General features: G+C 33.2%; 1 protein-coding gene across 1 annotated transcript; it reads right to left on the bottom strand.

The window, feature by feature from the left end:
* Positions 1 to 301: 301 nt before the first annotated feature.
* Positions 302 to 697, bottom strand: LOC141403001 (uncharacterized). Its single transcript, XM_073985134.1, has one exon. It carries the CDS (start codon positions 695 to 697, stop codon positions 302 to 304), a length of 396 nt encoding a protein of 131 aa, XP_073841235.1.
* Between the last annotated feature and the right edge of the window lie 12,041 nt (positions 698 to 12,738).

Below are 12,738 nucleotides of genomic sequence, written 5' to 3'. Positions count from 1 at the left end.
TCAACAGGCGGACGAACATCAGCATTTTATGTTGATAAATAGGGTCTCCAACGAATTACAAAGTTAACTATACCATAGACCGACCGTTTCAGACAATTTTTATCTATTTAGCTCTAACTCTCTAGTTGTAGGCCTTTCTGACTCCCGAAAGAATCAACATCCCAAGGCAAAACATAACGACATGAATATTTTCTAACCATTTCATTCCTTCTCAATCATATAAAACAACAAATAGTGCAAAATTTTCGTTTGTTAAAATAATTTATTTGGTCGAGTCATATCGGAACTAATCTGCAAGTTTTTACAACAAAACTGGGGCAGCACCGTAGGTGAAAGGAGCAGAGTAAGCGAAGGGAGCAGCATAGGTGGCAGCGTATTTGGCAACAACAGGAGAAGTGTAAGCAGCAGCCACTGGAGCAGCGAAGGTCTTGGCAACAACAGGAGCAGTATAGGCAGCAGCTACTGGAGCGGCGAAAGTCTTGGCTACAACAGGAGCAGCAACGGGAGCAACAACTGCAGCGGTGGCAATACCATTGTAGTTACGGGCAACAAATTGGCTACTGGTGGCAGTGACGAATGGGGCAGGAGCAGCAGCAACAACAGCAGCGGGAGCGGTATAAGCCAAAGGTGTAACCAAACCGGGCTTGGCTGCAGCACAAGCAATAACGGCGAAAATAACAACGGCGAATTTGAACATTTTGTTTTAGTTTTGTGAGAATCTGCTATTACTCCGATAAGTAAAGAACTTGTGATACCGAAATTTCAACTGAACAAGGTATTTATATCGGCTAATAACCATGTTAATCTATGAAGAATCATAACATTCATATATTGCATACATTTAAAATCTGGTAGCAAACTTGTAGCATTGTCGATCCGTTATAATGATAATTAATTCAGCCTATTTCAATTAATATGCGAAACGCATGTCCATCGTCTCATTTTGTCGAATACCAAATCTATTTTGATTCATTCAATTTGGCCAACTGTGGGTCAGAGTATTCTATTTTATTTCAAAATGAATGTTGTTTGTTTTGTTTGTAACATTTTCGAGGTAGAGAAAAGGTATAGAAAGGGTGTGAGAAGTACCAAAAGGTACTGAAAGCTGCTGTACCATGCTACTGCAAGTACTACAAGCTGACCGAAATGATCCACTTCCACGATACTACTTGTGCGTGTCTCCATCGTCACTCCAATGAAGTTGTTTTAGCTATAAAATTGATAGTGACGTTTTTTTTAATTTATTTTATTTATTTAGTTTTTTTTTTTTGTTTGCCCCCATTGAACGGTACCTTCCGATTTTCTGTATTTTAAATGTTGTGGCCTCAATATCCCACCGAAATGGTATTAAGTGTTCGTTTGGTGTACACAACTTTTCACAATAAATTTGTCGGTATAGGTCCACGTCTTCATATAGTTCCCATAGAAGGCTAACTCCCGATTTCCGGTATTTTAAAGATTTTAACGACATTACTTTACCGAAATGTCTGAAATTTTGTATTTTGTCTTTTTCGGGGCTATAAAACTTTCCCCCAATAATTTGTCAGTATAGGTACACGTTTTGGTATAGCCCCCGTAGAACGGTTCATCCCGATTTTCGGTATTTTGAAGGATTTAGCCACATCATCTAACCGAAATGGGTGAAATTTGGAATTTAGTCTTCTTTGGTACTTCAAAATGTTCTCCCACAAATTTGTCGATATAGGTTCACGTCTTCACATCGTCGGTGTCATGCTTAAGTGTTCCATACGCCATTTTTTACTTTTTGAGATGTACGTGGATTCTATATATGTATCTACGTTTTGACAAGGAAGCAAAAGTTTCTCCCAGGTATAAAATGAATAATTTAATAGTCCGAGAATTCGGACTATAGGTACACGCGTTTCACAGTGCGCCCTAACTAAATTTAAATGAAAGGTTCTTACACCTGGAAGTAGAGCTGGCAAAAAATCGATGGCACTATCGATAAAATCGATTGTTTTTTAAAAATTAAATATCGATAGATAGTTCTGCCTATCGATATTATCGGAAAAATTCATTGAAATAAATAGAAATGCCGCTGCTTTTCGGTTTTGTGTGTGTGAGAAAGTAAGTCCGTAGTCACACGTACATATTTTTCGGAAAAGTAAAATACATTTTTTTATTATTTTTATAAAATAAAAGCAATTGTTTATTCTCCTTTACATTTCTGTGAACTTCTTGTACAAAATGTCAAGAAAAGCATTGACATTTCCGCCATTTTCATCTCCAAATTAATGGTGCTGACAGCTTAACGATAATATCAATAGCAATCGATATTTTAAAACAAAATATCGAAAATATCTAATGTTAAGAATATCGATGGTTTGCCAGCTCTACTGGGAAGTTTTTTGAGAAAAATCAAAAAACAAAAAAATCGCCGGAGGGATTTTCAAATAAATCACAGTCAAGGTTCAAATTTTTCGGTCTTTATAGGATTTCACGATTTTGGTTGGAAACCGCAAGCCGTATCGAAATTGGATTAAAGAAAATGTTGTAGCAGTGAAAATTCTCTACAAGATTGACCTAAATGGTGTTTTCGTAGGTTTTACCATTTTTGAGATATATAAGTTAAAATTGGGACTGTATGGCCCCATACAAAACAATGTCAAAGCTTCCCAGGTGTAAGCACCTTTCATTTAAATTTAGTTAAGGCGCACCGTGTTTTATATAGCCCCTATATAAGATATTCAGGATTTTGAAGTCGATTTAACTATGTTCGTCTGACTGTTAAAAGGAAGATAGAAGTCACAAGAGATTGGTATTGATACTAAGATGATTGTATTGGTATACACTACCTTGTATCCCTGTATTATATTTTGATGAGTTTTTACCTAAGATTAGATCAAATTTTAATTATAAGTTGATTCGATAAAAAAAGCTCACGCAGAAAGTAATTGGGAAATTTTTTGTATATGAGCATTTTAGACAAACTTTTGAAGCAGGTGACATAACCAAAGTGGCATAGCCTTTTATTTCTCACTAAATTTATCATCATATCATTACATACAGTGGTGTGAAAAATAATAAGGACACTTCAATCCATAACCAAGATTACATTGAAAACTGACTAAAAAAGTGAAAACTACTTTAGTTTATAAAATGTATTGTTTTCTTAAAATGTTAAGAAAAGTATTATAAAAATATTTTGATTTCTTGTAACCATATTTTATTTATCTTTTATATTTTATGCGAATTGCCGAAGTTTGGTGTGTGAAAAATAATAAGGACACTTCGTGACATCTTTTAATAAGGACCAAACTTGATAGAAATTAATGCAGGATTTTACTAAATAATGGTAGATAAAGTGTTGTAGTGTCATTAATACTTTGTAGACGATCCTTTGTTTTCTAAAACGGAAGCGCATCGTCTGGGCATCGAGTCGACCAAATTTTGGCAGTTCTCTACTGGTATCGCGTCCTACGCAACCTGTATAAGATGCCAAAGGTCGCATTAATTTTATGGATACTTTCCCCTGCTTGATTTTTTAACTTCATTCCACAACATTTTTCAATCGGGTTCAAATCAAGGGATTGAATGGGCCATTCTAACAACTTAACTTAATTATCCTGGAACACCTTTTTTAATTTTGCCGTCATTTTTGGGTCATTAACCTTGCTGAAGACTTATTTGAGAGGGACACCCCCTTCAGCATACGGAAGAATTATATTTTTCAAAATTTCAATGTAATCTGGTGATTTCAAGAACACTTTGAATACTGTATAGAGACCCCACAGCATAGTAAGAAAATGAGCCCCACACCATGCTGTTTTACCTCTGCCATATTTAGCCGCCTTCAGAGTATAATTTTGGGTTATATTACACTGTGCAACAAAATTCAATTTTTTTCAAAATGATGGGAAAAGTCGAGTAGATTATGAAAGTAGAGCTAAAAATATGAGACACGTGTATCGGCGTTTTAAAAGTTTACGTCGGAAAGTAACCAAAATAGGCGGGGCAAGTTCCGCCCATTTTTAATTTTTTCGAAATATTCGAGTTAAGATATCTTTGAATCCTTGCATTTTAGGTATATAGTGTCTATGGCAACTTTACAGAGGAATATGTGGGCAATATTTTTGTTAAAATTTTTAACCCTCATGCGGTTCATCAAAGGGGTCTTTTTTGTCCTTTTTTCAAAAATCTTTCAAAAACTCCTTAAAAATGTGATTGTATCAAAGCCAAATATTCTACAACATTGTTCGCCATAAAATTTTATTATAGGTCTTAGAATACACCAAATCTGTAACTCTTGTCTAATCGCCAGAAATCTCTAAAAATGAAAAACAGGTTTTAGGGTTAAAGTCGGACTTCATCTGAGTTTATTCAAAATTGTCCCACAAAACATAATTTTAGAGAGATGATGTCAGAGACAAAAATATTCTTAGTCAAATTTCACTATGGGTCACCAAAGAAATGAAATGTCTATTTATATTTTATATCATAAAAATATCAGTATCAATTTTGCTGGAAAAACATGAAAATATTTCCCCATTTTTTTGATGAAAAATTTTTCCTTCTTTTTTCGAGTTGGTACATGGAAGTAATATGAAACTTGGTTATAGGTAAAAAGTGTGAAAGGGTGAAAAATTCTACACAAAATTTCACTATGAGTTTCAAAATAAACTATATATCTATGTATATTATTTCCTTAAAAAATTAGATTACAAATTTATATATATTAGGATGAAATTATATGTTTTAATTTTGGACTGTTAATTTTACATAATTCGATACTGGATCAAAATCTAGCAAAATCCTTTACTATTTGGGAATATTGTTAAAGAAAGAAATGTTCCAAATGAAATTTCATTATGGGTCTCTGAATAAAAGAAATCTGTAACCATAGCATATAACATTCTTAGCAGCACTTGTTTTTGATATATATGTTTTAGGGCAATATTTCCCAATTTTCATACAGATTGTCCTTGTGATTGGATACTGTTAATATCATATTGATGGTTTTTCGTTGTGAATTCATACAGAAGATGTTGTACGTTCCATTCATAATGCTTTTGAAATATTTGTGGTGCATATATATTTGGAATATAAAAACCCCACATTGGACCTAACCAAATTGCGTATTTTTAGTATTTTCAACTTAAATTCCGTAGTTTGGATAAGCCATTGGTTGCTTATATTGTAACTGAAAATATATTAGAGGTCTACGGCTATGGTCAAGTGAAAATATGGGTGCCATATGGGCTCTCGACTGCACAATTTGGTGTGGTCCAAAAAACTACAATGATGGGGCTAACTCCTACTTTGGTGGCATTTACGGAATTAACACTAGCATTTGACATAAATAGCTGCATCATGAATAACCATAACGAACCCAGTTACGATATAGTCATTTATGTCAATTTCTAAGGTTTATTCCGTAAATGCCACCAAAGTAGGAGTTAGCCCCATCAATGTAGTTTTTTGGACCACACCAAATTGTGCATGTGAGAGCCCATATGACACCTATATTTTCACTTGACCATAGCCGTAGACCTCTAATATATTTTCAGTTACAATATAAGCAACCAATGGCTTATCCAAACTACGGAATTTAAGTTGAAAGTACTAAAAATACGCAATTTGGGCAGGTCCAATGTGGGTTTTTTATATTCCAAATATATATGCACCACAAATATCTCAAAAGCATTATGAATGGAACGTACAACATCTTCTGTATGAATTCACAACGAAAAACCATCAATATGATATTAACAGTATCCAATCACAAGGACAATCTGTATGAAAATTGGGAAATATTGCCCTAAAACATATATATCAAAAACAAGTGCTGCTAAGAATGTTATATGCTATGGTTACAGATTTCTTTTATTCAGAGACCTATAATGAAATTTCATTTGGAACATTTCTTTCTTTAACAATATTCCCAAATAGTAAAGGATTTTGCTGGATTTTGATCCAGTATGGAATTATGTAAAATTAACAGTCCAAAATTAAAACATATAATTTCATCCTAATATATATAAATTTGTAATCTAATTTTTTAAGGAAATAATATACATAGATATATAGTTTATTTTGAAACTCATAGTGAAATTTTGTGTAGAATTTTTCACCCTTTCACACTTTTTACCTATAACCAAGTTTCATATTACTTCCATGTACCAACTCGAAAAAAGAAGGAAAAATTTTTCATCAAAAAAATTGGGAAATATTTTCATGTTTTTCCAGCAAAATTGATACTGATATTTTCATGATATAAAATATAAATAGACATTTCATTTCTTTGGTGACCCATAGTGAAATTTGACTAAGAATATTTTTGTCTCTGACATCATCTCTCTAAAATTATGTTTTGTGGGACAATTTTGAATAAACTCAGATGAAGTCCGACTTTAACCCTAAAACGTGTTTTTCATTTTTAGAGATTTCTGGCGATTAGACAAGAGTTACAGATTTGGTGTATTCTGAGACCTACAGTAAAATTTTATGGCGAACAATTTTGTAGAATATTTGGCTTTGATACAATCACATTTTTAAGGATTTTTTGAAAGATTTTTGAAAAAAGGACAAAAAAGACCCCTTTGATGAACCGCATAAGGGTTAAAATTTTTAACAAAAATATTGCCCACATATTCCTCTGTAAAGTTGCGATAGACACTATATACCTAAAATGCAAGGATTCAAAAATATCTTAACTCGAATATTTCGAAAAAATTAAATATGGGGGGAACTTGCCCCGCCTATTTTGGTTACTTTCCGACGTAAACTTTTAAAACGCCGATACACGTGTCTCATATTTTTAGCTCTACTTTCATAATCTACTCGATTTTCCTCGTCATTTGTTTTGTTGTCGCACAGTGTTATTGATTTTTGGGTCTTCAACCCTGATAAACTCCTCTATCAGGACAAAAAAATATATTTGGTTTCATCAGACCAAAGAATGGTACGCAATTTTTCTTAGACCAAGCAATGTGATTTCTATTATTTGCTGAATATTTTTATACCCTACACCACTACGTTGGAAGTGTATAATTTTTCGATTAAAATTATACTTTTCTGACACTGTGAGCTCTAATGTGGCCACCACAGAGGGTTTTAGGAGTTGTTGATGCGTCAAAATTAATATTTAAGTAGTTTTTTATATGTAAAGATGTGGTAAAAGGATCTTTTTTAATCATCAAATAACGCATTGATTATTACAGTTGCAATTTTTGGATTTCTGCTACGACTTTTATCTTTGAAGTTCACTTAGCTGCATCCTCCACCATTGCTTTTAAAGATTCTAAGCTTTTTCTGTAATTTTTCTGTATGAATTTCCTTCTTTATTTAAACATTTAATGATTTCTCGAGTAGCGTGATAACAATGTGTATTTTTATCCGTATTTATAAAGAAAAACTAAAAAATAACGGTAGATTTAACATTTAATGAATAGAAAATAATTCATTTTAAACTTTTACTTACAGGAAAGAATCACAAAAGAAATAATATCAATTTATTTTTACTAAAACGAAAAACTGCCCTTACTATTTTTCACAGCAGAAATCACGGATTTTACGAAAAATATTTGTTTTGTATAAAAACTGAACAGAATGAAACCAAAATAGTAACGGGATTTCTTATTGCAATACATGTAGATTTTTAAAACCAAATTTCCATCGCAAATTCTTCCATTTTACACATTTTAGGAGCGACCAAAAGTTGTGAATGTCACTGTCCTTATTATTTTTCACACCACTGTATATATCATATTTCATCCCACTAAACCAAAAGTCGAATGTCCGACACGTCTGAACAATTTCGGAAGCATACTCGTTCAGATTTCGTTCCGCTTTCTAAATAATTTTTCAGAGTATGTACCGATTTCGTTCCGATATCGTAGCGAATGTCGTAATTAAATTTCCCTTCCGAATTTCCCAAGGATTTTCTTCAGATTTCGTTCGGAAACCGGACCAAAATCGATGCCATTTCTCTCCGACATTTCGTTCCGAATTTATGTCAACACTTCACACAACTTTCGTTAAGATATCGTTACGATTTCGGATCCGACATCGGACGTCCGTCCGAATTTTGTTCCAATTTCGTTATATGTATATCATCTATATATATAAAATAGAAAAATGTTTGTTTGTTTGTTTGTTTGTTTGTTTGTTTGAAATTTATAGACTCAAAAACCGCTGAACCGATCTTGCTGAAATTTTCAGGGTATATTACTACATCGCCTGAAAGTAACATAGGCCATAAAAAGTTTCGAAATTCCGCTCTGATCCGGAGATATAGCATCAGTATCGGAGGTACCTCCAAAAATTTTAAACTTTGAATGCAAATATCTATAGAACGGCTACAGATACAGACTCCAAATTTAAAATGTTTGATGGATTTTAGCCTAAAAATAAATTTGCCAAAATATATCGAAATCGGTCCAGATTTGGATATAGCTCCCATATATATTTTCGTCCGATTTCAAGTATTTGATGTACCAAACACGCTATATATGTCCGATTTCCATGAAAGTTGGAATGCGTGACGGAACGTGGCTTATAACAAAACGTACCAAACTATATCGAAATCGGTTCAGATTTGGATATAGATCCCATATATATTTTCGTCCGATTTCAAGTATTTGATGTACCAAACACGCTACATATGTCCGATTCTAATGAAATTTGGAATGTGTGACGGAATTTGGCCTATAAGTAAATGTACCAAACTATATCGAAATCGGTTCAGATTTTGATATAGCTCCCATATATATTTTTGTCCGATTTCAAGTATTTGATGTACCAAACAAGCTACATATGTCCGATTCTAATGAAATTTGGAATGTGTGACGGAATTTGGCCTATATGTAAAGGTACCAAACTATATCGAAATCGGTTCAGATTTGGATATAGCTTTATATTTTCGTCCGATTTCAAGTATTTGATGTACCAAACAAGCTACATATGTCCGATTCTAATGAAATTTGGAATGTGTGATGTAATTTGGCCTATAAGTAAATGTACCAAACTATATCGAAATCGGTTCAGATTTTGATAAAGCTCCCATATATATTTTCGTCCGATTTCAAGTATTTGATGTACCAAACAAGCTACATATGTCCGATTCTAATGAAATTTGGAATGTGTGATGTAATTTGGCCTATAAGTAAATGTACCAAACTATATCGAAATCGGTTCAGATTTTGATATAGCTCCCATATATATTTTCGTCCGATTTCAAGTATTTGATGTACCAAACACGCTACATATGTCCGATTCTAATGAAATTTGGAATGTGTGATGGAATTTGGCCTATAACTAAATGCGCCAAAATATATCTAAATCGGTTCAGTTTTGGATATAACTCCCATATGGATTTTCGTACGATTTTAAGTATTTGATGTACTATACACGCTATATATGCCCGATTCCAATGAAATTTGGAATGTGTGACGGAATTCGGCCTATCACTAAATGTGCCAAAATATATTGAAATCGGTTCATATTTGGATATAGCTCCCATATATAGTTTTGACCGATTTGAGGTATTTGATGCACCAAACACGATATATGTGCCCGATTTCAATAAAATTTGGAATGTGTGACGGAATTTGGCCTATAAATAAATGTTCCAAAATATATCGAAATCGGTTAAGATTTGAATATAGCTTCCATATATATTTTTGACCGATTTGAGGTATTTGATGCACAAACACGCTATATGACCCCGATTTCAGTGAAATTTGGAATGTGTGACGGAATCTATATATATAAAATTTAAATTTGTTTGTACGTTTGTTGGTTTGATTGTGCCTTATAGACTCGAAAACCGCTGAACCGATCTTACTGAAATTTTTAGGGTACATACATGGCCTGGAATGAAAATAGGCTACATCATTTTTTGAAATTTCGCATTGATCTGGAGATATAGCATCAAAACCGGAGGTACGTCCAAAAAATTTAGATTTTGTATGCAAATATCTTTAGAACTGTTACAGATAAAATCTCCAAATTTTGTTTATGTGACGGAATTTGATGCAGAAATAAATTTACCAATAATATTCAATCGGTTCAGATTTGGAAATAGGTCCCACATACATATATTTTCGGCCGATTTCCTTATTTATGTACCAAACACGCTATATAAGTCCAATTTCGCTGAAATTTAAATTTCTGACGGAATTTGTTTTAGAAATAAATGTGCCAAATTATATCAAAATCGGTTCAAATTTGTATATATCTCCCATACACATATATTTTCGGCGGACTTCCTTATTTTATGCACCAAACACGCTATATATGTCCAAATTTTGAAATTCTGACGGTATTTATTCTAGAAATAAATGTGCCACATTATATCGAAATCGGTTCAGATTTGGATACAGCTTCTTATATATTTTCGGCCGATTTCCTGTATTTTATGCACCAAAGTCGCTATATATGTCCAATTTTGGTGAAATTTGGAATGCGTAACGGAATTTGGTCTAGACATAAATGTGCCAAATCATATCGAAATCGGTTCAGATTTGGATATTGCTCCTACATGTATTTTCGGCCGATTTTCTATATCTGATGCTTCAAACACGCCATATGTGTCCAATGTCGCTGAAATTTGAGAAGTCTGACGGAATTTGTTCCAAAAATAAATTATATCGAGGCCGGTTCAGATTTGGACACTCTACATATGTCCAATTTCACTGAAATTTGGAAAGCGTGACGGAATTCGTTCTAGAAATAAATGGGACAAACTATATCGGAATCGGTTCAGATTTGAATATAGCTCCAATATATTTTCGGCTGATTTTCTGTATACATATATTTTCGGACGATTTCCCGTATTTGATGAACCAAACGCGCAATATACATATGTCCAAATTCGCTGAAATTTGGAATGTGTAACGGAATTTGGTCTAAACATAAATGTGCGAAATTATATCCAAATTGGTTAAGATTTGCATATAGCTCTCATATATATTTTCGGACGATTTCCTGTATTTTATGCACAAAACACGCTATGTATATTCAAATTCAATGACATTTGGAATTTGGTCTAAAAATAAATTTGACAAATTATATCGAGATCGGTTCATATAGGAATATAGCTCCCATATATATTTTCGGTCGATTTCATGTTTTTGTTACGTATGTTCAATTTCAATGAAAATTTGAAGACTTAGCGGTCAGTAGAAGTCATCATTATTTACAGCAGTACTTATAGTTTGGAAGGAATTGACCAAGGCTACAGGTATTAAGTATCATATCTTCGAGAGACTTCTTAAGATATATGTTTTATGATGATATTCGTTAAAATATTAAAAACGTTAATGTAATTATGGCATTCCATTATATTTTATCGTAGTCGGGCAGCAAAGCGCACCGGGTTCAGCTAGTATAAAATAAAAGTGGTTTGTGCGGGGCCTTTTTCAATATTTAAATAGAAAAAAACTTGTTATAGTCAATAATAGGCAAAAGGTCATTCAATTTCAACAGGAAATAATTTAAAAAAATGTATGTTTAAAAAAACTCAAAGTGATTTATACGTGACCTTTTTTTAATACTAAATAGAAAAAAATTTATTTCAGTCGTTAATAGGCAAAAGTTCATTCATTCCCACTTCAGGAAAACATTTTTTTTAGAAAAAAGGTCAAAAAGTCATAACCCTGTTGTACACGCATAGTGGTATTTCGGATTCTGAATGTGTAGAAAACATCGATGTCTCATTGGTATAAAACCTTCTTTAAAAGGAAGTGATAATCTTCAGTTATCATATTCTACTTCTCCCAGGAATAAGCCTTGACGTGGCGGAAGAGCTTAGTACTTTAATCAACGAACGAAAACTAATGGCCTGTTTCACTAAGACGATTCGAATACAAATCCGTTCGAACTACTACAAAACTTCAGTTTTTTGAAAAATATTTGATTCATTATTCTTTTCAATCAAACAAATCTTTTCTAAGAGGAGTTAGGTAGTTATTCGAACGAATTTGAATTGGAATTGTCTTAGAGAATTGTTCCATTTTATTTCAATAAAATTCGTTGTAGAGGGTATACAAGTTTCCAAAGTTTTGTATTAAATTTCGAAGCGTTATCTTTAATCTTGCGAAGTGTAGAGCTAAATATTGGGACCCACTACCTTTGGATAAGGTTATATATAAGGGGCTCTATTTTTATACCCTACACCACGCTGTGGTAAGCGGTATTATGTCTTTGTGCATTTGTATGTAACATACAAAAGGAAACGAAATAGACCCATAGTTCCTTTTGGGAATATACATATAATCACTTTCTGAGTCGATTTATGCATGTCCGTCCGTCTGTCCATGTATTTTTGTTCGCAACGTACAGGTCGCATTTTTTGTCCGATTCAGCTGAAAATTGGGGAATATAATTTTTTAGCCATAGGAAGAAGGCTATTGTTTTTGGTGAAAATCGGTTCAGATTTGGATATAGCTCTCATATATATTTTGGGCCGATTTGACGTATTTGCTGCACCAAACACGCTATATACGTCCGATTTTGATGAAATTTGGAATATGTGACTGAATTCGGTCTGAAAATAAATGTGCCAAATTACATCGAAATCGGTTTAGATTTGGATATAGCTCCCATATATATTTTCGCCCGATTCCAGGTATTTGCTGCACCAAACACGCTATATGTACCAAGTTACATCGAAATCGGTTCAGATTTGGATATAGCTCCCATATATATTTTCGGCCGATTTGACGTATTTGCTGCAACAAACACGCTATACACGTCCGATTTTGATTAAATTTGGAT

The sequence above is a fragment of the Musca autumnalis genome, unplaced genomic scaffold (assembly GCF_047663935.1).
Source record: "Musca autumnalis isolate F117 unplaced genomic scaffold, ASM4766393v1 scaffold_4, whole genome shotgun sequence".
In the NCBI taxonomy this organism is placed as follows: Eukaryota; Metazoa; Arthropoda; class Insecta; order Diptera; family Muscidae; genus Musca; species Musca autumnalis.
Note: the sequence above shows the minus strand (reverse complement) of the source record. Positions and strands in the feature narration are given on the sequence as shown.

What these genes read in the sequence shown, in the direction of transcription:
- LOC141403001 (XM_073985134.1), bottom strand. Translation starts at nt 697, where the DNA reads ATGTTCAAATTCGCCGTTGTTATTTTCGCCGTTATTGCTTGTGCTGCA.